At 57.8% G+C, this 26772-nt stretch overlaps 1 protein-coding gene across 1 annotated transcript; it reads right to left on the bottom strand.

The window, feature by feature from the left end:
- Nucleotides 1-1343: 1343 nt before the first annotated feature.
- DNAI2 (dynein axonemal intermediate chain 2) lies at nucleotides 1344-23008 on the bottom strand. Its single transcript, XM_054709351.1, has 14 exons — nucleotides 22921-23008; nucleotides 19694-19887; nucleotides 17315-17476; nucleotides 16171-16292; nucleotides 13436-13578; nucleotides 11765-11878; nucleotides 9548-9687; nucleotides 8483-8605; nucleotides 7741-7964; nucleotides 5658-5793; nucleotides 5001-5147; nucleotides 3950-4177; nucleotides 1969-2076; nucleotides 1344-1648 (listed from the first exon to the last, which is right to left on the bottom strand). The coding sequence occupies exons 2-13, from the start codon at nucleotides 19874-19876 to the stop codon at nucleotides 1972-1974; spliced, it is 1827 nt and encodes a 608-aa protein (XP_054565326.1). The 5' UTR covers nucleotides 19877-19887; nucleotides 22921-23008; the 3' UTR covers nucleotides 1344-1648; nucleotides 1969-1971.
- Nucleotides 23009-26772: the final 3764 nt, after the last annotated feature.

The raw sequence follows: 26772 nt of genomic DNA, 5'->3' as shown, positions 1-26772 counted from the left end.
CTCCACCCGGGCCACCATCTTCTCTCAGCATCTCCTCCCGACCAGCCTCCGGGCTACCTCCCTCCAGGCCATCATCCATGACCAGCCCAGGGATTTTGTAAAAAGAATTAAAAAATATATATATATATATATGCAAATCTGACCACACCTCTCCCCTGCTTCTCCATGATCTTGGGAGAAAGGCGGAAATGCTTACCGGGACCTGCAAGGCCCTGCCTGCCTGGCCCCCGTGTTCCCAGGTTGGTTCCAGCCCCGGTGACTGCGCTTCAGCCACGTGGACGTCTCCCTGTCAGTCCATAGAGCAGCAGCAGCCACTGCCTTCTCTCCTCTGCCTGGAACGCCCCTCCATTGTGCACCCCTATAATCACATACGTGCACACATGTGCCTGCACCTGCACACGCCCCTGCACACGCCCCTGCACACGCCCCTGGGGCGGGACTGTGGGCTGGAGTCCAGGTCTGCCCCTCGCTCCCGTGGGACTCGGGCCACGTGCTCCCGCCCTGTGCGTCTCCCTGGGCACATCCGTGGCTCAGGGATGGACGAGGCTGATGGCACTCTACTTTGAAGCTCAAGGGCCCAGTCAGTGTGACCTGCGGAGACTATTTTTCAGGGTCTAGCCGCGGTGGACATTCAGTGTTGTTGTCTTTTCTTTGGGGCACAAGAGCAGCGGTCTCTCCCCAATAAGATTCTCAGCACACACATTTTTATTTATTTTTATTTTATTTTTTAAAATATATTTTATTGATTTTTTATAGAGAGAAGGGAGAGGGAGAGAGGGTTAGAAGCATCCATGAGAGAGAAACATCGATCAGCTGCCTTCCTGCACACCCCCTACTGGGGATGTGCCCGAAACCAAGGTACATGCCCTTGACCAGAATCAAACCTGGGACCCTTTGGTCCACAGGCCGACGCTCTATCCACTGAGCCAAACCGGTCAGGGCCACAGGCATTTTTAAAAGGGGCCACCTGACACCCACAGAGTGAATGGTGGTCGGGCACTTCTCCTGGGACAAGGCTGGCTCTGAAGTGTCCTCTTGCCTGTGATATTTCTGGTGACCTGTGACATTTCTGACGATGGTTGTTGAATGCTCGGCTGTGCCACGGTTTCAGGGCGGCCCAGTGGCCTCCTGTCCGTCTGCCGCTCACTCACTCTGTCACCTGGCCAAGTCTCCCTCCTCCCCCCCCCCCCCCCCCCCCTCCCGGACCCTGCTCTTCCCCTGCAGAGGGAGGATAATCGAGTACAAACATTCCGGGGACTTGTAAAGAGAATGACACGAGGTCACGTGGGAAGCTCTCGGTGTAGGCTGCGTAATAAGCACTACTGGTAAGTGTGAGCACTGTTATCATTAATTTAATTATAATTTAATTTCATTAAGACCACAGGAAGCTTGCAGAGCCCAAGAATAGCTGAGCTGATTCTGATCGGCTCCGACCTTGCTGGAGGTCGCACGCCCGGGCTGTCGCTCGGGGAGGCCTCGCAGAATGGAACTCCTTCCGTCCGGGGTTGTACGCGGCTGTGGACGGGGAGGGTCAGGGAGGAGGCTCCCAGCCACAGGTCCGTCCGAGGCCCCGCCTGGGCCATGAGGAGCCCGGGGAGGCTTGGCCAGCAGGTGAAGGGAAGTGACGGCCCGGAAAGCCCTGGAGAAGCTGAAGGGCACACGCAGAGCCAGGCTGTGTGAGGCCCGAAGTGGGGGTGGCCATGGTGGCTGGGACAGGGGCTCCCATCTTAGGGGTGAGTGTGTCCCCTCCTCCCTCCAAGGGGTCACTGGGGACCGGGCTCAGTGAGTCAGCGTGGGCCAGCGATGTGTGGGGTGTGGGGACTGGGCTCAGGGCCCCTTTGCTCCCCATCCTTCCCCCCAGTGACACTTTAAGGAAGGGGATCAGCCCCCCACTTATAAAGCCAGGGCCGTGCGGAGAGGCAGGAGATGGAGGCGCCTGTGGGGGAGGGGGCTGCAGGCAGGCCTGACCTTTTAGTTTGGAGTCTCTTCAGCGCCTTCTTTCTCCACCTCTTCCTCGCCCTCGCCCTCGCGCTGGACCTCAACCTCCGGCTCCTCCCCCTCCTCGGGACTTTGTTTCTGCCAAAGAAAGACAGCACAGAATCATGGGGGGCCGGGGGCAGGCCTCCCCTGCCCCTGGGGCAGTTAACCCCGAGGCCAAAAGCAGCCACCTGGCCCAGGAGAGGGGGCCAGCACCGTGGCCACGAGGGCCTGGTGGCCGCTCAGAGCGGGGACGATGGGGACAGTGGGGGCCGTGGGGGTGTCCCACAGGCTCAGGTACAAGCCCTGCTCTGCCGCTTGCTGCCTGGGTGACCCGGCTCGTCCTCCTGAGGGTCCTTGGCCCCCTCCCCATATTCCTCCCGTGGCTGCGGCTGGGGCTGGAATAATGGCTGTAAGGACCTGGGAGGGCCTTCTAAGCTCCGACCCCGGAAATGCTGGCCAAGTGCAGAGACTGAGAGAGACTAGAGGAGGGGGGTGGGGGGCTGAGTTCTGTGAACCGTGACCCAGCTGCTGTGTCCGGTGCTCACGCGGCCGCTGCTGCCGTGGGGGGCACGTCTGGGGCCTCCCCCACCAGGAAGGGGGGTGTGAGCCGCACCGCACTGTGAGGTGCCAATGTGGGCATCGCCTTCGGAGGGCTTGGGGAGCCCAGAGGTGGTGGGTGGGGAGTCTGGGGCTGTGGGTCCAATCTCACCTCCGCCACACACGGAGGGAGCGCCCGCCCACCGGTACACACAGGCAGGGTGAGAATAAAGCCGCTCGGACCCAGGCCTTCCAGACAGAATGCGCCTGCAAACCACACCTCCCCCCAAGCCCTATGAGAGGGAGGCGGAGCGGGAGAAGCCAGAGATGGAAGCCGCTTCCTCTCCATGTGTTCACCAGCCTCCGTCACTCCGGCCACGCATTAGCGCCCGAGAACCTGCCACACAGTCTTCAAGCAGAGCCGGCTTCCTGGGCGGGCATCCTGTGCGGGCACTGTGTGTGGGCACCATGTGCAGGTGCCCTGTGTGGGCACCCTGTGCAGGCACCCTGAGTGGGCATCCTGTGTGGGTACCGTGTGTGAGCATGCTATGTGGGCACTGTGTGTGGGCACCGTGTGTGAGCATGCTGTGCGGGCACCCTGAGCGGGCACACGAGGCTGTGCTGGCAGGGGCCCCACACTGCTTTCATGTCCTGCTGTCATTGTCTTGAAATTCTCAAGACTTTTGGAGCCAGGGCTCCCCATTTTCACTTTGCACTGGGCCACGCCCCCAGACCATGCCGCTGGCCTCGCCCACGAGGGAGACGTGGACATGCGCTCCCCGGTTCTTGCGCTTCCCTGCTGCCCGTTTGCACTTGCCCATCTTGGTATCTGATCTGTGGGTCTCTCAAGGCGATGACCCACACGGACAGTCCCCCCTCTCCTGTGCCCGCTGTGGAAGAGGGCCGTGGAGGGGACCAGACACTCCCTTTGGGGCTAATCTCCTATGTTCTGAGGGAAGCGGAAAGGACCGGGAAGGGAAGGGGCCAGCCCAGCTGTTACCGCTCGAGGGTGCTTGAGAGCCAGGCCACGGGTACAGGCGTTCGGCTCAGGTCACACCCTGACACCAGAACGCCCTCCAGACCATGGACGTCACGGCCCCGCCATGGGCCTCGGCTCACTCTTACCCGACTCCTCCCTTAGCCCCCGGCCCTCATTCAGTTGGTCACGTGGGTGCTCCAGGCGCCCCCGGGGGTGGGTGAGGAGGATTCCCACCAGCATGGAGCACGGCTCCTGCCCTCAGGAGGCCGCGTCCACCTGGGGACTTGGATTCCTCTGGAGGAAGGGAGTCATGCCTCCCATTTGCCAGATGGACAAACTGAGGTCCACCTGATAAGGTGACTTGCTGGAGGTCACCCAGGAGGTCAGCAAAGAGGCAGAACCCCCGTGCCATGCCTCCCACCTGCCCACGTGGGCCCCGCCCGAGGCCCTTACGTCCGTGGGCTCCTTCCTCAAGGCTTCCGTCTCCTTCCTCTTCAGCTCCGAATAGATGACGTCGTAGAACTCCTCCTCGGCCTTGGCGACCAGCTCCTCCAGGTTGATGGCGCCCTCCTCCTCCCGTGGCTCCTCCTCCCTGCCCTCCGCCTTGCCCTTCTCCTTCAGCCGCATCTCCCGGTGCCTGGCCTCCAGGATCTTCTCCCGCCGGGTCTCCCGCTCGAATATCTGGGCCGAACAGGGGCAGAGAGGCCCGTGGGAAGGGGGCGGCAGCCGGGGCTCCTGGCACAGGGGCCAGACGGGTCCTCCTCGCTCTACGCACAACAGCTCCCACAGAGGCCTGCACTCGGGGCTGACAGCAGGAACAGAGGGCCAGCCCGGCCGGCGGGGCTCAGTGGTTGAGCCTTGACCTAGGAACCAGGAGGTCACGGTTCCAGTCCCGGTCAGGGCACAGGCCCGGGTTGCGGGCTCGATCCCCAGTGTGGGGCGTGCAGGAGGCAGCCGATCCGTGATTCTCTCTCATCATCGATGTTTCTATCTCTCTCTCCCTCTCCCTTCCTCTTTAAAATCAATAAAAATCACAATAATAAAGAACAGAGGGCTAAATATTGGGGTCGGGGGTGGGAGCTGGATGGTGAGGTCCTCAATTCTAAGGGGTCCTAAGGACAGAGATGACAGCGTGAAGAGCGCCCCCTGGGTTTGTACAATATGGCGGCCCTGGGCCCAGGAAGGACCAGCTCAGAGATGGGGGCCACAGGCTCAGGCACGGCCAGGGGGCCCTCCCAGGTCTCAGCACCAGGGCTCTGCAGCATCGTGGGCCTCCTCCAGGGCCACCTGCCAGGGGGAGGCACCGTGACAGAGCTCAGCCCCCAGTGCCCCCAGCACCCATTTCCAGCTCGCATTTCAGGACACCACGCGGCCTCCCCAGAACGTCCCCCATTTCCCAGGAGGTGAGGGGGAGTGGCCCTCCATGTCCCTCGGACGGGCCTGCCCTGCAGGGCCCTGGTGGGAGGTGAGCCGGAGGGCACCTCGGCCTGGCCCCGGCACTCACAGAAGAAGCCGTGTTCTTCTCGTTCCTCTGCAGGTTGCACAGCCCCTGCGACACCTCCAGCAGGGTGGTGGTCCCCAGCTGGGAGCCGCAGGCGATGAAACCCCCGTTGTCCTGCACCCGGAGGCAGAAGAGGGCCTCGTCGCACACCTGCGGGGAGGGCCAGGCAGGCCCGCGTGGAGGCGGAGAGAGGAGCCAGGGAGCCTCAGGCTGGCTCCCTGGCTCCCAGGAGGCTGGCCAATTGGCCCCATTCACACACCCTCGGAGACTCCCGACCCCCAGGAGGAAGGCACACTCAGAGACTGGCTGTCAGGCCCTTCGTCATTCCCTCCCAAGCCTCATCTCCACCTTGTCTCCCCCCCACACACACACTCCCCCCCCCCTTCAGCCTCACATTCATCCATGCCACCAGGGCCCGAGGGCCTAGGTCAGGGGTGGGGGGCGTCCGGCTGCAGGCTGTATAAGGCCACAAAATCATTTGGCCTGGCCCTGCCAAGGCATGAGGGGCGCCTTCATGAAATGTTTGACCAAATAGCGCGGGCTAACTTTTAAGTTGAATATTTTGGCCCCTGAACGAGGTTATCAATATTCAAATGGCCCTTGGCAGAGAAAAGGTTCCCCACCCCTGACCTGGATGCGTGGGGAGTGGGTGTGCGTGACCTTCAGGCTGAGGGCGGGGTCACACTGCTTGAACACGAAGTCCCAGATGTCCAGCGTCCCGTCCATCTTGGTGGTGAAGAAGACCGCCGGCCTCACCGGGCTCCAGGCGCCGTCCGTGAGGTACGCCATGTGATACCTGCGGGCAGCCGGGGCCGCCGTCAGGGGCCCCTGTGGTTGGCAGGGATGGCGAGGCTGCTGAGCCTCGGCTCTGCTCGCCTGGCCCCTCCCGGGCTGCAGGGTCTCATTGTTGGCCAGGAATGAGACTTCCTCGCGTCTGACTTCTAGCCATGCCCCCCTCGCCCACCCGCAGCTCCCAGGTCCTTCCCACGGGCTGGCCGCTGGCCCTTCTCCAGAGCCAACTGCAGGGGGCAGGCGTGCGGTGCTGGACCTGGCCCAGGGGCCCCGTCCCAGGACTCGCTGAAGGAGTTAGAGGGAGGATGTGCCCAGAGAACTCCTCACACTAAATCAGGAGAGTGTTCCACGCCTACGCGGTTTGACCAGGGGACCTCAAACTTTTTAAACAGGGGACCAGTTCACTGTCCCTCAGACGGTTGGAGGGCCGGACTATAGTTTAAAAAAAACTATGAACAAATTCCTATGCACACTGCACATACCTTATTTTGAAGTAAAAAAACAAAACGGCAAAAACACCCGCATGTGGCCCGCGGGCCGTAGTTTGAGGACGCCTGGACTAGACTCTCAAAGGTTTCTGCAGTGGACAAGGAGACCGGACCCTTACCTGACGCCATGCACAGAAAGCAACTCGAAGTGGACTGAGGACTTACGTGTACCACCTGAAACCACAAAGCGCCCAGAAGGAAACACAGGGGGGACGCTCCCTGGCAGGGGTCTTGGCAGTGAGGTTTTGGATGTGACCCCAAAAGCGCAAACATAAACAAGGGGACCACATCACACCAAAAAGCCTCTGCCCAGCCAAGGACACCCGGCCGGCGTGGCTCAGGGGCTGAGCATTGACCTATGAACCAGGAGGTCACGGTTCAATTGCCGGTCAGGGCACATGCCCGGGTTGCGGGCTTGATCCCCAGTTGGGGGTGTACAGGAGGCAGCCGATCCATGATTCTTTCTCATCATTGATGCTTCTCTCTCTCTCTCTCTCCCCCTCTTTCTTCCTCTCTGAAATCAATAAAAATATATATTTTTAAAAAGACAGCCTACGAAATGGGAGAAAATATTTGCAAACCATATATCTAATAAGTGGTTAATATCTAAAATATACAAGGAACTCATACAACCCAATAGCAAAAAAAATAAATAACCCCATCACCCAATTACAAAATGGGCAAAGGACCCATGCAGACATTTCTCCAAAAAAAAAAAAAAAGCCCTACAGATGGCCAGCAGGCGCATGAAAAGGTGCCCAACACCACGAATCAGCAGGGAAATGCAAGTCAGAACCACGAGGCGACAGTGTCTCGCGGGGCGAAACGGGTATTTTAGAAAAGCCAAGTGTTGGCGAGGACGCAGAGAGAAGGGCGCCCTCTGTCGCTGTGGGTGGGGATGCCAACTGGCGCAGCCGCTGCAGAAAACAGCAGGTGTCCCCTTAGCATGCTGCCAGAAAGCTCCGGAATGTGTTCGCAGATAAAGGAAATGAATGAATAACGTAAAACATGGGTCTCGAAGAGCCCCCCCCCCCCACCTCCAGCTACTCCCTGCAAAACTGGCCTAGGCTGGCCACCCGAGCGCACAGCCTCTCTATTCACAGCAGCTCAGAGGCGACAGCAGCCCGAGTCCATGGGCATGTAAGTGGGCAAACCAAGTGCGGTGGCCAGGGGCACGCAGCTCCGCCTCCCTGTGGCTCGGCTCCCTCACACCTGCCATTAGGGCCCGGGGAACAAGGCGACCTGCCCCTCGGGTTGTCTTGAGGGTCAGCAAAGTGAACCCATGGCTTTATTATTACTCATCTGGGTGCTTTGAAGTGCGGTCCTCCTTCAGGCCACTTCCTAGCATAAGCTCGGGTGCTTGTGGAGGGGTGTTTGTGGGCACACAAAGGCTCAGGCCTCTCCTGGGCTGGGCTGGGCCCCCTCCGTCCCCTCCACCCTCCTGCATCCCTCTCCCCCCTTACTTGGTCCACATGATGGACGACTCGCGGCTCTCCTCCGACCAGATGCGGGCGGTCCAGTCGCCCACGGTCAGGAAGTTCTTGGGGTAGAAGGGGTTCCTCTGGAGGGCGTAGACGGGGCCATGGTGGCCAGGGAAGGTGCACACGATCTTCTCGGCCGCCGTCTTGGCCTTGCGGTTGCAGGAGATGACGACGCCTTGCTCGGTGCCCACCATGAACTTGGTCGGCTGCGGAGGGGGTGACACGGGAGTGGATGGCTCCGTGGAACATCAGCTCGGGGTTCAGCCACACCAGCTGGGCCACCTTTGACATTGTTTTACTCTTCCTTCCCAGGTATGTGCTGTGGTTTTCCTCGGAGCCTTCTCTGGCCTCACTTCCTTCTCTAACACCTCCTCCTTCCCTACAGGGCCCCACGCGAGGCCGAGGCAGAGCCTGGCCTCCGACATAGAGTGGGCGCTTCTGGACTCCGGTCCTGTCTGAAGCTTGCCTTGGTTCCGCCCGCCCCCAGCCCGTGACTTCTCGGGAATGAGCACGGCTTCCGTCCTCAAGAAGCTCTGCTGCCCCCTGCTGGACCGCTGTTGTAAGGACCACCAGGTCTGGGATGATGCTCCCTGGGGCTGTGCAGGGCACAAGGTCAGCAGCAGCCCGGGCTCCACAAGCATCTGATACACCAGCCAAGGCCCCGCTCTCGGCTCCAGCTGCCCCGGCGACGGGAACAGGGGAAGGGAGAGGAAGGGACGCTCACCAAGGTGGACTCGAACTCCAGGGAGATGGCCCCCAAGGCATTTTCCAGCTGCTCCTTCCGGGTGATGTCCATGATCACCACCTCGGTGGGCTCGCTCAGCTTCCGGATGTCCCACCACATGACCTGGGGGGAGGAGGGGCAGCGTGAGACCCGGGGCTGGCGAGTCTCCTGGCCTAGGTCCCCCTCACCTCCTCCAGCTCCCTGGCGTCAGTCACTCTGGTCAAAAGGGGGTGAGACAGCGACCCCCAGGGACCAACAGGCTTTGAGAGTGACTGCTGGCCATCAGAGTCATGGGCAAGAGTCATGAAATGCAGATGCTGGGGCTGCACCCCACCCCCACGGCATCGAAATCGCCCGCTGGGGGCCCCGGCATCCCTGTTCTTACAGGCTCCCACCCGATGGCACATGATAGCAATGTCATACATGCTCATACACTCTGACCCAGAAAGCCCACTGCCAGGGACGCATGCCGTCGATGTACCTGCCCATGTGTGCAACCATGTGTGTGCAAATGCACTCTTTACTACATTGTTTTGGTCACAACAAAATATTAAAATCCGCTGCAATAAGTGATGCCATACCCGACGCTCTCCTTAACAGGCACAGGGCAATGCTTATGAACTCTGAAACCATCTCCACCTCCACGCCACACGGAGGGAAACATCAGGTGCAGAGGCCCGTGGAGGGTGCGCAAACAGAGGGCGGAGACAGATGCCTCTGGGCGCAGACCCTACCCCTGGCCGGAGAGCGTGGTATGGGCGGTGCCTCCTGGGACGGCGGCTGCCCTTTTGTTGCATTTTGTTCTGAGTGAATGTGTTACGTGTTTTTCAATTTAATAGTAAGAGGCAAAGAAAACGTTCACTGGTGATTCCAAGGGGGAACCAGGAAACTATTACTGCTCCCCACTCCCTCCCCCTGCAGCGCCTGGCCTGTGGGTACCTGCCCGTCTGTGGGTACCTGCCCGCCTGTGGGTACCTGCCCGTCTGTGGGTACCTCTCTGTCTGTGGGTACCTGCCCGCCTGTGGGTACCTGCCCGCCTGTGGGTACCTGCCCGCCTGTGGGTACCTGCCCGTCTGTGGATGCCGAGAAACACTCGGTGCCCGTCTTCGACTGCAGCCAGATGGTGCCATACACGGGGTCTCGGTGGCTGAACTCAATGGTGGACAGCTCCGCCACCAGGCTGCCCTTCCGCGTGTCCCAACAGGCTGGCGGGGGACATGAGGGGCCGGTGAACAGGGCAAGGCCTGCTTTCCTGTGGGGGAGCAGGGGCAGGGTGCTCTCCTCTTGGTTTGGCCGGGACGTGGTTTCTCAGAATCAGGGCTGGGTTCACACCAGCCGAGTTTCCTGCCAGCCCCTGAAGCCCCCACACAATCTTCGCGGAGTGACCCCCAGGCTGCACGCTTCAGTCACTCATTCTGCGGAGCCCCCACCATGTGCTGAGCACCCCCGCCCCTCGGGCCCAGGGGAGGCCGCTGAGAAAAGGACAGACACTGTCCCCGAGAGGCAGGAAGGGGACCTGCAAATACAGCCCGGGATGTGATTTCCCTGGTGGGGCCACGGGGGTAGTCAAGGAGGGCTTCCTGGAGGAGGGGAGAGGGCACTGAGACTGAGGATGAGCCTGGGATGGAGTGAGCCCGGCAGGGAGAGGGGAGGCCTGCACCCCGGGGACAGGCTCCGTGGCAGGAGCATGCAGGTGAGCCTCTCCTGCTGCACAAACTCCTTCCCCTTCATCCTGCGGCTGTTGCTGCCTCTGATGGAGACAGAACTCCCAGAGGGAGCTTCGCCCTCCCTCCCACCATTAGGGCTTCACCTCTTCTGCTTGACCGAGAAGGACCCGAAGCTTAACTCCTTTTTGTCCTAATCGATTTTGTTTCCATTTTCCCACAATGAGTAGCGAGGACCTCCCCCTTCTCCCCCCACCCCGCCCCCGCCCCCGCACTCGGAGCCATTTCTAGGAAAGCTGATTCTGTAAAATCCAAGTTCTTGACACTTAAGTGCTGACTGATGGAGTCCACCACGTGTAAAGCATTTGCCCTGCACCAGCCAAGCTTGCCCTGCTGGGGAGAAGCAGCGCTCAAGGCGGGGGCAGGGGTGGGGTGGGGGGGGGCTCGCAAGGTCCCCAGGTGGCGGTCCCTACGGGCAGCAGAGCCCAGGGCCTGGGCTGGGGGAGCGCACGAAGGCCACCAGGAGGGGCGATGAATAATGAGTGAGGCAGGGCTCCTGAATAAAACATGGCTGAGCGGCTCTGCTTCAGTCGGCTGGCCTGGCCCCCAGGCGACAGGCGACGGGGCAGGGAGACCAGGGAGCCACGTCTGCTCCCTAACCCGGCGGCCTCCCCGGGAAGGAGGCGGCAGGTCTGAGAGGGAGACCCAGAGACTCTGAGCGCCAAGCGGCAGCCTGGCCACAGCGCCTTTCTGAGAACTCCCCCAGCCAGGCTGGCTCCTGCTCCTGGGGAAGAAGGGAGGGTAAGAGCCTGTGCAGGTAGGAGGGCGGGGAACCCTTTCCATGCTCGGGGAGTCTGGCCTGGGGTGCAGACAGGCTGCCCAGGGCCTGAGGCGGAGGGCGGGCAGGGACCTTCAGAGCCCATGTGGGCAGGGCTTGTGCAATCTCATTAGTAATCAAAAGAGTCCGTTTCACCGGTTGGTGTGGCTCAGGGGCTGAGCATCGACCTATGAACCAGGAGGTCGAGGTTCAATTCCTGGTCAGGGCACAAGCGGGGGGTGTGGGATAGATCCCCAGTCGGGGGTGTGCAGGAGGCAGCCGCTCCATGATTCCCTCTCATCGATGTTTCTATCTCTCTCCCTCTCCCTTCCTCACTCTGAAATCAATAAAAACATTTTTCAAAAAAGTATCATTTTCTGGATGTGTGATCAGCAAGGACCTCTGAAGATGGACCTCCCTCCAGAAAGGCAATGAGAAAACTAGCAAAACTGTCACGGTCAACGTTTTCAGAACTCAACAACCAGGCGAAGGCTTGCGGCCACCAGAGAGAGCCGATTCAGACACAGCTAGCTCCGGTAGGAACAGGGGTCTTGTCCCATCGGAAGTCGCCCTGCTTACTACCTACACTCCCCATCCCGCAGCTGTTCTGAGAGACAGCACCCCCTTTCCCGGTGAAATGGTTGCCTGGCCACCCGGAGGCCGCGGAGTGGGTCTCTGTCCCAGGAACTGTCTGGTGGCTCCCGAGACCCCCCTGGCAAGGCTGCGCATATCTGAGCTTGTCCAGGGCAAAAGGTCTTTTCATCCAGGTGACCATTGGCTAAGCGCTGGGGCCCCTCTTACCGATCTGCCCGTTGTAGCAGCCTCCCAGCAGCACGTGCGAGTCTTTGGGGTTGTACTCCAAGGTGACGAGAGGAGAAGACGGCTTCAGGACAGTCTCGGGCCTGTTGGGGCTTTCTAAAAAGCAGTTGGGGTGTGTGGGGGGGAATATATATATAACATGTGTATATACTAGAGGCCCAATGCACGAAATTCGTGCAAGAGTGGGCCTTCCTTCCCCGGGCTGCTGGCACCGGCTTCCCTCTGGCACCTGGGACCCGGGCTTCCCTCGAAGCCCTGGCTTCGTCTGGAAGTACATCCGGTCTAATTAGCATATTACACTTTTATTTTTTATATTTGTATGTGTGTGTGTGTGTGTGTGTGTGTGTGTGTGTGTGTGTACTGGTATATAGACACTGAGTGGCCAGATGATTATGTGTTCAGAGATCATTTGAGAGGATCCCTGATTAAGATCTGCAGTAATCTGATGCACTGTGGCCCTTCTGTTGTCTTGTACCAGTCTTGCCACTCTCCGTTCTGCCCTAACATTGACTAGTCGCTGACGGCCACAATTCGCACGTTCAGACCCAGATTTTTGGCTAACAGTCCAGTCTTCAAACACTTTAACAACGGCTGCTCTCGAACGTTTAATGAATTCAGCAGTTTTGCTGATACTCGCTCCATGGCTCTGAGCACCAACAATCATCCCACGTTCAAAGGCTGTTAAATCGTGTTGTTTACCCATATCTTCAGAAAAAAATCACTTCTGCTGTCATGGCAAACAACCTGCTTCCCTGTTTATAATGGTCTGGCCCTCTAGCAACTTCAGCGTGAAATTATAGCTAATTTGCCTACAAACGTCACGTGGTCATAATAATCTGCCCATTCAGTGTATATCCCACCAGGCCTGGAAAGGAAAGGACAGAGCCAAACAGTCAACCCCGTCTGCAGGAGGGGGAGCCCCAGCTTTTCTCCAGGCTGCACCCTCTTGGGAGGGTGGGGGGAGGACAGAATATCTGGCCCTAGGCGCTCTCCTAATGGCTTTGTTTAGGGGAATTAGAATTGTGTGTCTGTGATTGTAATGAGTCCATTTCCCAGGTTTGGAATGGAACGAAGGTTTACCCTAAGGTTTTTACGGAAGCCACCCCCACCCCCCGCCCCCCGGCTTCTGCAGTTTCCTGGTCTGTGTTCTGGGGATGATGGGGCCCACCCCCAGCACACTGCGCTGCTCCGGAGGGTAGCATGCTCAGGTCCGAGCTCGGCACCTGCCCCTACTAACCACGGCCTACGCTTATTTTCAGTGACAGCAAAACCTGCCAGGCTCTGCCCTTGGAGTGCTCCCCGGGGGACACCCTGCACCCCCCCGCCTCCTGGCCAGGCATTCAGGACAAGCACCCGGAGAGCTGGGCAGAGGGGAGGCCCCCCCCCCCCCCCCGCTCGCCTGGGCCCTTCTCAGGCTGCTGGGATTCAATCTGACCCGCTCTCCGGGGGCCCACAATTGGGACTTTGTGGGGTCCGGTCTTGAATGCCCTGATTACAGATCTGGAAATAAAGCGAGTCTCCTGCTCCCCGGGTTTAAGGGCGCCTGAACCCCAGACAGGGGTGCAGTGAGAGGCTTCCTCCTGGTCCCGGTCCCTCCCTGGGGGAGCCCCCTCCTGCTGCCGAGTCCTCCCCCTCATCCTTCCCGCCCCTCACCCAGGTCCCAGATGTACGAGTCGTGGCTCATGCCCTCAGGTGCCCGTTGAAAATTCAAGCAAGAATACGCCACCGCCAGCTTCCTGTTGCCATCCGGGTGCCAGGACAGGTGTGTGGCCGACCGCTTGATCTCCTGGGGGTCCCTTTAGGGGGGCAGCAAAGGGCAGAAAGTTGGAGTGCCAGGCTCCCCAAATGTCTTATTTCCTAAAGATTTTCTTTAAAATATTCAAACATGTTGAAGCATAAACATCCACTCAGAGAAATTTATTTAAAACCAAATTTATAGGACTCCCTTAATCAAAACACCAGTCCCACCAGCCATAAATGAAAGCTAACAAATTACAACAATGGAAACGAAGTATTAAATTCCAGTCGGCCTTTTTCACTTGCTGAAGGTTCGGAGCCTGAGGCTTGATTGCCCGTTAATATTAAAATAAAAGGGGGCATGGGGAAGCCAGCAATCATGCTCTCTGGTATTTGCCCAAAACGTACGTCCCCACAAAACCTGCACGTGGATGTTTCCAGCAGCTTTATTGAGAGAGAGATAGAAACATCGATGATGAGAGAGAATCATAGATCGGCTGCCTCCTGCACGCCCCACACTGGGGATGGAGCCTGCGACCCGGGCATGTGCCCTGACCGGGAATCGAACTGTGACCTTCTGGCTCATAGGTCGACGCTCAACCACTGAGCTATTCTTAATTCTTAGAACTTGGAACCAACCAAAATGTCCTTTAGTAGGTGGACGGATAAATTGTGATCCATTCACACATTGGAATATTATTCAGTATTAAAAAGAAATGATGCCGACCTGCTAAGGCTGCATACTGTATGCCAGAGGCCATGGCATTCTGGGAAAGGTAAAAACCACGGAGACAGGAGAAGAAATTAGTTGTCGCCAAAGGTTTGGGGGCGAAAGGGATACATAGGTGAGACACGGGTGATTTTCAGGGCAGTGCAGCTATTGTGTATGATAATTGTGTCAAAACTCATGGAACGGACAGCTCAGAGTGAGTTGTAAACTACGGACTTGGGGTGTGCTATAGGCTGAAGGTATGTGTGTCCCCATCCCCGCCCCAAATTCATCTGCTGAGACCTAATCTCCAATGTGGATGGCATTAAGGTGGGGGCCTTGAGGGGTGATTAGGTCAGGAGGGTGGGGCTCTCGTGATGCGATTAGTGCCCTTTTAAATGGGGCTCCAGGGAGCAGCCTCACCCCAGAGCGAGGAGGTGGGTGTCCGTGAGTTAGGAAGTGGGTCCTCACCTGACACAGAACCCAACCTAACGCCCGGCCTCCAGAACGGTGACAAATAGACTTCTGTAGTTCCTAAGCTACCTAGTTTGCTATGATATTTTTTTTATGGTCTTTTGCTACCGCAGCCTGGGGCCGATTCAGACAGGGTGATGATCTTTGTCAAAGTTGGCTCATCACTGGGACAAATGTACCTGCCACTCTGGGGCTGATGGTGACAGTGGGGGAGGCTGTGTGAATGGGGCGGAGCGGGGAGGGGTGTGTATGGAAACTCTGTTCTTTCTGATCAGTTTTGCTGTGGACTTAAAATTGCTCAAAAAATAGAAAGTTCTGCTCTAACCGGTTTAGCTCAGTGGATAGAGCGTCGGCCTGCGGACTCAAGGGTCCCAGGTTCGATTCCGGTCAGGGGCATGTACCTTGGTTGCGGGCACATCCCCAGTAGGGGGTTTGCAAGAGGCAGCTGATCGATGTTTCTCTCTCATCGATGTTTCTAACTCTCTATCCCTCTCTCTTCCTCTCTGTAAAAAATCAATAAAATATATTTTTTAAAAAAGTTCTTCATTTAAAGAGCAAGCGGGGGGGGGGGGGGGGGGGGGGTGAGAGCATGAAAAAGAGTTAAGTATTAAAGACAAGGGCCCCAAACTGAGACTGTTTCCTTGAAGAATACAGGAGGAATGAACAAACCTGCTGTCTCAGTGTGTGCTTCACACCCCCCCGCCCCGTCCCTCCTCCCTGGAGGAGTCAGGAGACCAGGGTTCCAGCCTTGGCTGGGTCCCCCACCCACCGTGTGCTCCGAGCACTTCCCCTCCCTGGGGGCCGTTTCCTCCTCCGGGGGTTGGACGGGGTGATTTGTAATGCGTCATTCCGCCGAGGTCAGACCCCTCCGGGGGTTCTGGTCGCAAAATGAATCTCCCAGGGTTGGCCTTTGCGGCTAGACACTTTCGAAGCCCCAGGTATTCTCTGCATATGCAAGCACACACACACATGTACACACGTACATGTACCCATGCACACAGGCACAGACACCCAGGAGTGTTTCAAACGGAGCGGTGCTCTCTGCACGCCGCCCTGCACCTTGTTTTGGTCTCACGTGTTGAACCTTGGGAACAGGCCCGATGGTCACATTGGGAACACCCGCCCACAGAGGGGACCGAGGTTGGCCGGCACCTGCCTGACTCTAGAAATGCCTGAAGCCCAGCCAGCCTGGCTCACTGGTTGAGTGTCAACCTATGAACCAGGAGGTCACTGGTTCGATTCCCCGTCAGGGTACACACCCAGATTGTGGGCTCGATCCCCAGTAGGGGGCGTGCAGGAGGCAGCCGATCAATGATTCTCTCTCATCCTGGATGTTTCTCTCTCTCTCTCTGTCTCTCTTCTTTCTCTTTCTCTTTCTCCCTCCCTCTCTCTCTCTCTCTCTCTCTCTCTCTCTCTCTCTCTCTCTCCCCCTCTCCCTTCCTCTCCGAAATCAATTTTTAGAAAATACCTGAAAACATTGATGGTCTTAGCGGAAGGGGCCTCTTCCGTCACTTCCACGGCGTCCTCGTCATCGAAGTACTCCTGGTAGATGTCGATGGCGTTGTTCTGCTTGATGCAGTGCTCCATGATCTGAGGGGGACACACAGGAGCTCTCAGCGGGAATGGGGGGGCCCTGCTGGCTGACCGGGGCTGAGATGAGGTCTGGGAGGGCTGAGACGTAGCTGGTGGCCCTTTCCCACCCTTCAGCCCCTGCATTCCCAATGAGGCAGCATCGCCCCCAACAGGGCGGAAACTGGTTTTCAGTGGTGAATGATACTGCTTTTTCTATACAAAGCACAGACGGACGTACAGTCCATGAACAGATGTACGGATACCTATGGCACTGGCGTTTCATGGAGGGAGGCAATTAGGAAAAGAATATCTAAAAAGACTCCTTGGGGACAAAAGTGAAAAGAAAAAGAAAAACGGTGACAAAACACTGCTCCCGGCAAACAGAAGCATCCATGACTCCACATAGAGCACCCATCTCCTGTTCCTTCACCCCGAAAGCCCTCCCCATTATTCCAGATGTCCCTCATGGAAAAGCCCAGGCTCGAGTGCCACCTCTTCCAGGAAGCCCTCCGTGATCCCCTCCAGCAGGAAATGGACTCTCTCTCTCCTAACGGGGCAAAACGGCAAGTCATCGATCCTCTAACATCCTTTATTTCTACGTGGGGTGGTGATATCTCTGTGTTTATCTTGGCCCTCTGTTGGATCATAAACTCTTTGGAGCAGGATGCGTGTGAATTTCGTTTCTGCAGTCTCTCCTGTGCCTGGCAGAGACCAGAAGCGTGGTCCCAATGTGCCGAGTGAAAGGATGTTCCCTAGTGAAGCTGGCGGGTGGGGTTCTTTGGGGTTCTCTCTGCCCACAGGGGCCACTTTTCAGACTCCTCCCAGAGCCTGTTCGCTCCTGCACCTCCCGGCTTCCCCTCTGGCCTGCTGTGGTGGATGTGCCTGCTCCCCGGTAGAAGGCTCCTTGCGGCAGCCGCTGTTCTTCCCCTGAGCGGCCACGGGAGCCGAGCACAGGGCCAGGCACATCTAGGCGTGCCATGCCGTTGGGGAGCCTGAGCGATGGCCGTGGCTCTGACCGCCGGGGCGGAAGGAAGCCTTACCAGGCCCAGCTGCATGATGGCGTTGATGTAGTTCTCGTCTTTCTCCACCTTCTTCCGGAAGCGGATGGTCTGCTCCAGCTCCTGGGGGTTCACGTCCTTGGGCCAACCCCCCTCCACGTGGTTGACACCCCGGGTCTCCATCTCGAACCGCTCTGTGTTGGCCTGAAGAGAGAGCCCCAGGTGAGGACCCCCGGCCCTGGTGTGAGCATTCAGACACTTGCCCCGAGCCCCGAGCGCGCAGGATGGACCGAGGGGGTGCCTGGCCAAAGCCACACGATTTTCGGGTACCAGGAAGGCGGTCAGGGGGCCTCAGGGGGTCACAGGCAGCCATGGACGTGCCCCATCTTCGCAGCTGACGCCAGAGGCCAAGGAAAGCCCCCTCTGAGTCGCACCCACCTGCTCCCTAAGAGCCCAAGGAAGGGATGGAGCCCGCCTCTCCGCCCTCCGTGTGCGGTGGCACAGGGACCAGCGAGGCGTGGGGGTTGGCTTCGGCCGTTCTCTGTGGCAGTGAGGAGGGGACGGAGGTAGTTTTACCCTTTAAACCTAGCACCTGGCCACCTTCCATCTTCCCCCGTTTTTGAAATTGTGGTAAACGGCACATAACATCACGTTTACCACTTTAAACAGTTCACGTGCGCAGGTCATGGCGTTGGGCACGCGAAGATTGTGCCGCCGCCACCGCGTCTAGTTCCAGGACTTCTGCATCGCCCCCTGGGGAGACCCCGTTCTCGTTAAGCAGTCACTTGCTTCTCCTTTGCATTTTTTAAAAATATGTTTTTATTGATTATAGAGAGAGAGGAAGGGAGAGGGAGAGGAGAGAAACATTGATCGGCTGCCTCCGGCACACCCGCTCCTGGGGATTGAGCCCACACCCCAGGCAGATGCCGAGATCGGGAATCGAACCAGTGACCTCTTGGTTCAGGGGTCGATGCTCAAACACTGAGCCGCGCTGACCGGGCTCCTTTGTATTTTTTAAAAATATATATTTTACTGATTTTTTACAGAGAGGAAGGGAGAGGGATAGAGAGTTAGAAACATCGATGAGAGAGAGACATCGACCAGCTGCCTCCTGCACACCCCCTACCGGGGATGTGCCCGCAACCAAGGTACATGCCCTTAACCGGAATCGAACCTGGGACCCTTCAGTCCACAGGCCGACGCTCTATCCACTGAGCCAAACCGGTTTCGGTTCCTTTGCGTTTTTAAGCGCTCCCTCAAGTTAGAGGTCTCGCAGGCACAGCTGCTGACAGCAGTCCCTAACTCTCTGCCAGGGACAACGTTGCCCTGCCCCGTGCCGGCAGCTAGCCCCGGGACCACGAGCAACGCCGTTCGTGGGACTGAGTTATCAGAACCACCCCCGCGCGTTTTGATGAATCAAAGGTGAGGTTCGCCAGGTGGTCTGGGACGTGATAAATGGGTTCTCTCCGTCCATCTGATCTCCTCGCAGCAGTTCCCGACGCCATCAGGCGCTGGCCACCTGGCTCAGACAGGCGGGGCGCTGGCTGGCGTATGAACAGCACCGTGACCCAGTTCTCTGATCTCGGAGCCCCTCTCCCCAGAACTTTCTAGGGCAATCCTGACTTTTCTTTTCCTTTCTTTTCTTTTTTTTAAATATATTTTTAGCCGAAACCGGTTTGGCTCAATGGATAGAGCGTCGGTCTGCGGACTGAAAGGTCCCGGGTTTGATTCCGGTCAAGGGCATGTACATTGGCTGCGGGCACATCCCTGGTGGGGGGTGTGCAGGAGGCAGCTGGTTGATGATTCTCTCTCATCGATGTTTCTAGCTCTCTATCCCTCTCCCTTCCTCTCTGTAAAAAATCAATAAAATATATTTAAAAATATATATATATATATTTTTATTGATTTCAGAGAGGAAGGGAAAGGGAGAGAGAGATAGAAACATCAATGATGAGAGGGAATCATTGATTGGCTGCCTCCTGCATGCCCCCCACTGGGGATGGAGTCCACAACCCAGGCATGTGCCCTTGATCAGAATCGAACCCAGGACCCTGCAGTCCGCAGGCCGACGTTCTATCCACTGAGCCAAACCAGGTAGTGTGCAACCCTGATTTTTCACAGCTGGGCAGTTGCCTGTGGCTATAGGACTCTGCCCCTCAGAACACCTCGTCCCCTGTCCCAAATGCCTAGAAGGATTCTAGAAAGAATTTGAGAGGTGAGGCCAGAGCCACCGGGAGAGAGAATGTCGTGATTGACATTCCCTTGGCCCTGGGGCTGCTCCATGCGGGGTTTCCCGCCCGTTCCCCGGCCCTGAGCATCGCGGCGGGGCTCTGTGCCATCCTGCCCTCACCCTCCGGCATCCGCCCTGGGCCACGCTACCTGGCCTCCAGGTGGATGCAGTTCCCCGGGCCACACACCCACCTCGTGCTCCGACATGCTGGTGGAGCACTGGATGCCCGTGTCCACGGGGTTCCGCTCCATGAACTGCTCGGCCAGCTCGGGGTTGGGCGGGATGTCGATGTGCAGCTCCGCCTGGCGGTCCGAGAAGTTGCACTGCTTCCCGAACTCGCTGCGCTTCTTGACGTACACGTACACGATCTCCATGGTGCCGGCAGCTGCAGGGGCGGGGGCGGGGGTGCAGTGTTCGGTGAGGGACCCGCCTGGCCGCTTCCTGTCCCCCTGGGCCTCACTGGGCCCGGCTCCAGGTTCCCCATCTGGTGGAGGGCAGGGGGCCTAGGGGTTTGTCCAGAGGCTGAGTCTGCGTTTTAAAACATCATGTACTCTCCTCCCTTCCTCTCTGAAATCAATAAAGAAATATATTTTTAAAAAAGTAAAAAAAAACACACCATGTACTGAGGAGTAACGATCGCGAGCTGAGTGTTATCTTGCTCAGTCCTTGAGTGGCCCTCCGAATGGACCGGACCATCTCCATTTTACTTTGGAGGAGTCCGATGCTCAGGGGTGCCTCGAGGGCCTTGTCCGATCACACAGCTAGAATGTGGTAGGGCCGGTACAGTTGTCACGGAGCCAATATGTCTACTGCGAGGCAGGAGGCAGCACTGGTGGTGACTATGTTGGGCTGGGCTCCTGGCCTGTCACAGGACCGACCACACAGCACACTGATTTGAGAGTCTAGGCCTCAACCGCCCAGTTGTCCAAAGGCTCACCCATGCCAGAGTGCTAGGTTCTGGGACTCTGCCCGCCACCACTCTCTGGGGACCCCACTGGAAACTCCTCCCTCCACCTCACTCCCCCTAGGACAGGCCTGGGAGTCCACCTGAGGAGGCCAGAAGGCTGGACCGCAGCAGGCAGAATAGGTAGGCCTTGGAGAACCGCTCTGATTTGTTCCTTTGAAAGGCACAGTGTGGAACTGGAAAGAAGGATTGGGCTGGGTTCGAACTTCAACTTCTGGCCTTGACACTCACCCGCGGCTTGACCTTGGTCCTTCTGAGACCAGACACTTTGGGGAGAGAGGGCAACGCAAGCTCTCCAATGCAATGTTTTCTCACTGGCGCTAATTGGAAGGCTCGGCAATGCCGTGGGCAGGTCCACAGATGGCTCTTCACTCACCCCCGAAAGAGACCTGGACCCCTCTGACCCCTGTCACGGCAATAGACTGTGGGGTGTGACTGCTCCTCAGTGGCCTAAATGGCTGGCCATCTGATGGGGCCTGTCAGCTGTGGAGCTGAGCAGAGCTGCCACCTGCTGGCCACGCCTTTCGCTCAGGAAGTGTGTCTGATGGCACGTCTCTGATGTGGGTCTGTGAGGGTCTGGGCCTGCGTGGAGGCCTAGGGAGCAAGCTGTTGGAGGGGTGGCGTGGGGAAGGTCAACTTTACAAGAGCCTCGCCGTGGTAGGACTCACCTCCAAGGGCCTTTCAACTCCCAAGAGTTTAGGGTCTTACCTGTGAGCAGGTGTTGCTAATCTTTGAATGATAAGGGGACCTGGTAGAAAAATGCTTGGAGGACATGGCCCCTGATTTAAGTAAAAACAAATATTTAAACTTAAAGAAAAGATGAAAAAATGCAACAGTGGTAATTCACTTTCCTAAGCAACTCTGTACCATAGTTTGTGCCCACAAATGCTTTCTGGGGCACCCACAATGAGTCTATTTTTTTAAAATCTAATTATACAGATTTTTCTAGGAATTTACAGGTTGTATGAGTGCCAACTGTATGCTTTATACTTGTTTTGATTATAATTTCACTTATTCAGCAGACATTATTGAAACTGACTAATCAAGACAGTGTTGTACTAGCATAAGGACAGACATACATACATCAACTAGAGGTCCAGTGCATGAATTCATGCACGGGTGGGATCCTTCGGCCTGGCTGGCCATCCGATCAGGACCAGCCGGCAGAAGGAGTGGGAGGGGAGGGACGGCGGGAAGTTGGCCAGCTGTGGACGGTTGGTTGTAGGAGCGAACTGACCACCAGGAAGCAGCTTATGCGTTGAGCGTCTGCCCCCTGGTGGTCAGTGCGCGTCATAGCGACCAGTGAACCTGCCGTAATGGTCACTTAAGCTCATATATATCAATGGAATGAAATTGAGAATTCAGAAATAAAAACCTTTCTATTTATGGTCAACTGATTTTTGGTAAAATTACCAACGCACTTTATAAGCCAGCAGAACATGAAAATGGAGCTTGGATAACTGGGCCTTGACCTGCAAAGAATGATCACAGACCCCACCTCACACCACACTCAACACTGAGCTCAAAGGGGCCACAGGCATAAATGAGAGAGCAAACACTGCATCGCTACAGCGGGAGAACACGGAGGGAAATCATCCTGACCCTGATTGAGATAAGCTTTTTTGGGATAAGATTTCCTAACTATGGCATCAAAAGCACGGTCCACACAAGAGAAAAAACAATAACTTGGACTTCATTAGGAATGAAAACCTTTGCACTTCGAACGACAACACGAAGACAAGACACAGGCTTGGAGAAAGTCCTTGCAAATCACAAACCTGATAAAGGGCTTGGATCCCGAATCGATCAAGACCGACTGGGTCCCAGGCGCTGCGAACCCCCCCCCCCCCGCCCACCACCACCACAGCCCCCAAAACAGGTATCACAATTCTCGTTCTACAGGTGAAGAAGCTGGTGCCGGGGGAGGTTAAGCACCTGGTCAAAGGTCACAGCACTTGAGTCCAGACAGACAGACAGAGCCAGGACCGGCTCTAAAGCGGCCAAGAGCTGAGATGGTGCATGTACAGCCCCTGCCCCCCAGCAGGTGCCCGGTCACTGTACGTGCCCTCCCCTCCATCCTCATCAGCAGGCTCTCCCCAGCCCAGGCTGTATTTCCCCTCCATTCCGCTGTAACCCCCTTGGCCCCCCACCCCCGCCGGCAGGCAGATGGCATCGGGGCCAGCGGACTGGGAGGAGAGGGCACAGGAGGCCAGGTGTTTAGAACCTGCAGGGCCCTGTGACTCGGAGGTGCTGAGGGCAGAGAGGACCAACGGAGTGGGCACCCTGAGAGCGCGATTCCTGGCATCCACCACTCGGCAGAGCTCCCCCAGGGGGACGCCCCCACCAGGAGTCCCTCGCCCGGTCCGAGGTTATCATCTTGGGTGGGGGCGGGCTCCCGCCGTCCCTCCCCACTCCCCTCCACAGCCGCCGACGTCCTCCCGCGCCCGCCCTTACCCTGGGTCCGCTCCTCCTGCCCCGGGGAAGCGGGGGGAAGCGCCCGAGTCGCGGTGCCCGCTCCAGCGCCTCTCAAACGGCTCCCAGCCGCGGCGTTTACCCGTTGCCTGGCAACCCTGGCCGGGCCGGGGACGCGGGACCGCGCGGCGGCGAACGCGAGCGGGTGACCTTCCCGTTCCGGCCGGCGGGGGGCGCAGCGGCTCCCTGCTCCCTGTTCTGGAGGTCTGGAGGGTGAGGAGGGAAATAACCGTTAGCCAAACACCGGGAACAGAAGCGTTGGCAAGGGCTTGCCAAGGCCCTGGTCCAAGCCTACCGATATGCCCTGGGCAGGATCCGGAGGAAACGCCAATGTGTGGGCAGTGCCCCCGGAGTCCTGAGCCCAGGATGGGGAGGCCTGGCTCTGCTATTTATTTGCTTGTGATCTGGCAGGTCTTTTGACCACCCCATCGTTCAGTGACCTCATCCACTAAGTGGGAATTATAACCCCAGCCTCCTCTCTTCTGCCAGCCTCCCTCCCCCCGCCAAAAACAAAACAAAACAAAAAAAAAAAACACCTCATCGTGTAAGAATCCTAAGTCTGACCCAAACCGGCCACAGTGGAAAGTAGGGGCTGGACAGAAGGAGGGGCTAAGCAGGCGCTGCGTGTTCACTGAATGAATGAATTGATGCAATGACATTTCTCTTGGGGTAAAGGGGATGAAGTGAGATCATGTAAAACTTGGGGCCAGAAGGCGTGAGTTTGAATCCCAGCTCGGCCATTTACTAATCGCATGACCTTGGGCAAGTTACTTCCCTTTTCTAAGACTCAACCTTCCTCTTCTGCAAAGTGGGGGGACAGTAATTCCTCAGGGTAACTGGGAGGGCCAACTGAGATGATGCACGCGTGCCCAGCCCCGTGCTGATGGCAGGGCTGGTGCCTGACAGTGCCCGTCTGTACCTCCCACCGCGGGGGACCGGCTGACCTGAATCCAGGGTAGGCGCTAGAGATCTGGGCGCAGGCGGACAAGGGATGTGTCCTCCAAGAAGTGGGATTTCGGGCGGGAACCGGGTCTTGAACAATGGTTGTGAGTTGCAGGGCAAAGGAGAGCATTCCAGATTGGGGGAGGGAGTGTGGTGTGAGCAAGTGAGGGGTGGTGGTGGTGGAGGAAAGGCATTTGGGGGATAGAGGGTGCATCAGTCACCCCCCCCCTTCCCAGCTCCCCAACTTCTGCACGTATGTCTTCACCACCACCCACCTGCCTTGAACTGGGCTGGGCAACACAATTCCCAGCGAGATGGCACTTTGCCCAACCACACCAACCAAAAGACAAGCCCCTAAGCTTCCACTGGCTTCTCTGAGCGCCTGGGGTGGGTGCTCAGGGGTGCTGGGGGCTGGGGGCGGAGCATCTGAAAGCCCCACTGAGGTGGTTTTGTGTGGTCAGAGGCGAATAGGTTCCAGACAAAGCATCCGGGAGTAAGACGCAGACCACTTCCGGCGTGGAGACTGGAGACTGCCAGCACTGGTCACTGACACCCTCCTCACCCCACCCAGACCCGGGACGTGAGGCCCTCTGCACCCCCGTGATTCCGCAGGTGGGCAAGTGCCCGGAAGGTACAAAAGGGGGAAGAGGAAAGCTGGAAGGCAAGCTGTAGCCACCTTCCTCATGTTATTGCAATGTTAACACAGGCTCCCCACCCCCACCGTCACCGTCACTCAGGCCGCCCTGCTGCCAACTGCTGAAGGCCGCTCTGTTCCCCGGCAAAACAGCCATCACCCCTGTCAGGCCCAGGGCCCTCCGAACTCAGCCCAGCTCTCAAGCAGCTCCCCCAGCTGCCCAGGGGCAAAGGGCACGTGATCAGGCCAGAGTAGGCACCTAAACAAGGGGGCGAGGCCAACTGATCAGCCTGCAGCGGGCAGGTGAAGGGGGGCGGGGCCAAGTGATTGGCAAAAAGTGGGGCAGGTGATCAGGGAGGGGGAGGGCCAAGTGACTGGCCGGAAGTGGGGCAGGTGACAGAGGCGGGGAGGGGGTGAGTCCTAGAAGTCTCAGAAGGACTGGAGTTGGCAAGAGGGGCCACGTGAAGATTGAAGGGATGCGGCCAGGAGCCCCCAGAAAGCGAATAGGCGGGAAGGACCCTCCCCTGGAGGCCTTTGAGGGACTACAGCCCCCGACACCCTGATTTCACATTCTGGCCCCAGAACAGGGAGAGCCCATGGTCCCGTCTGTTCCGGGCAGTCTGTAGTCATCGGAGCAGCAGCTTCAGGAATTAGACCTGACCTTGCTCCCTCTTTTGGGGCTTTGACCGGGTCTGGGAACAGCTGAGCCCTGTCCCCCGGCACAGGAGACCCCCTAGACCTCGCAGTGCAGGGGCTCACAGGGAGGGAGATTCATTTCTTTTTTTTTTTTTTAAATATATTTTTTTATTGATTTTAGAGAGGAAGGGAGAAGGAGAGAGAGATAGAAACATCAATGATGAGAGAGAATCATTGATCGGCTGCCTCCTGCACGCCCCCTACTGGGGATCAAGCCCGCAACCCAGGCATGTGCCCTTGGCCGGAATCGAACCTGGGACCCTTCAGTCCGCAGGCTGATGCTCTATCCACTGAGCCAAGCCGGCCAGGGCAGGGAGATTCATTTCTGTCTGTGCCTGGGCCCTATCTCTCGCTGCCCCGGGGGCTCCTGGGCAGTGACAGTGCAGTGGGCACACCAGGGCAGGCCGCATGGTGGGAAGTGCAGGCTTCGAGGCTCAGGGACGCCTCGCCTCCTTGCCGAGCCCTCAGCAACAGGATGATGCAGGGTACCCATATCCCTGCCCTTACCTCCCAGGCCTTCCCACCAATGGGTCCCGCCTGGGCCTCCGCTTCCTGGAGCCCCTGGGTTGACAGGAGCCAGCCACTGGGTTGTTGTGCCCATATTCTAGATGCTAAAACTGAGGCTCAGAGAGGGGGAGCAGAGGTCCCTACCCTGGGAAGCCAGCGTTGAGGTCATACAATTTGGAGTTTGCACAGGGATCAAGTTCAGAAAAACTGCATTCTCTGATCTCCGCCCACTCACAGCGAGCTGGAGCTGGCGACTGAAGTTGTTTGCGAGAGCACCCCCTGGCCCCCTCATCCCCAGGCCAGTCCCCAGTTCTCTGGCGTCCACCCCCTTTCCTCCTTCCCAGTGTTCTGTGCAGGTGCCATTGTCAAGAGAATGAAAACAAGTTTCTTTTCAGGGAGTTCATTGTTGAAATGCAAGTGTTGTTTTTGTGTTCACCTTGAATGCAGCCACTCTGCCGATTCATTTCCTAGTTGTCACCATTGTTGGTGGAATGTTAGAGTCTCACACATGTAAAATGAATGACATCTTCCGTGAACACACGTGCTCCTAGCGTTTGCACGGAGGCCCCCAGCTTGGCTTCTGGGTTGGCCCTCGCTCCCAGTGACCCTCTCTGAGCTGCTGTTGGCCTGTCTGCAAAAGGAGGGACCCACAGGGTTACTGTGAGGTCTGACCAGCAAGGAGCAGAAACACGTGGGCTAGGCCCTGGTGCCTTGCAGGCGTCCGACACAAGCTCCTCATTATTAGCGACAGTAAGAGCAACGCCCTTTCGGGGGATCGCTGGGGAAAGGGGCGGGCAGACACGAGGTCTGAGTGTAAGGGTAGCGGGGGGCCACACGAGAGGCCCCGAGACGTTCACTCGGTAGCCCCATCTTTCAACCCGCAGACTGACATTGCCCCTGAAACCTGCTCTGAGGCCCTCCAGCCATTACCCAGGCAGCAGGGCCCCGACAGCCCCTCCTTCCTCCACAGCCAAGGGAGGCAGACACTGAGTACAGACATTCTAGGACAAGCGGTTTATTGGCCCCCAGGAGGGTGCACTGTACCAGGCAGAGGT

This window comes from Eptesicus fuscus, chromosome 20 (assembly GCF_027574615.1).
Source record: "Eptesicus fuscus isolate TK198812 chromosome 20, DD_ASM_mEF_20220401, whole genome shotgun sequence".
Taxonomy (NCBI): domain Eukaryota; kingdom Metazoa; phylum Chordata; class Mammalia; order Chiroptera; family Vespertilionidae; genus Eptesicus; species Eptesicus fuscus.
Note: the sequence above shows the minus strand (reverse complement) of the source record. Positions and strands in the feature narration are given on the sequence as shown.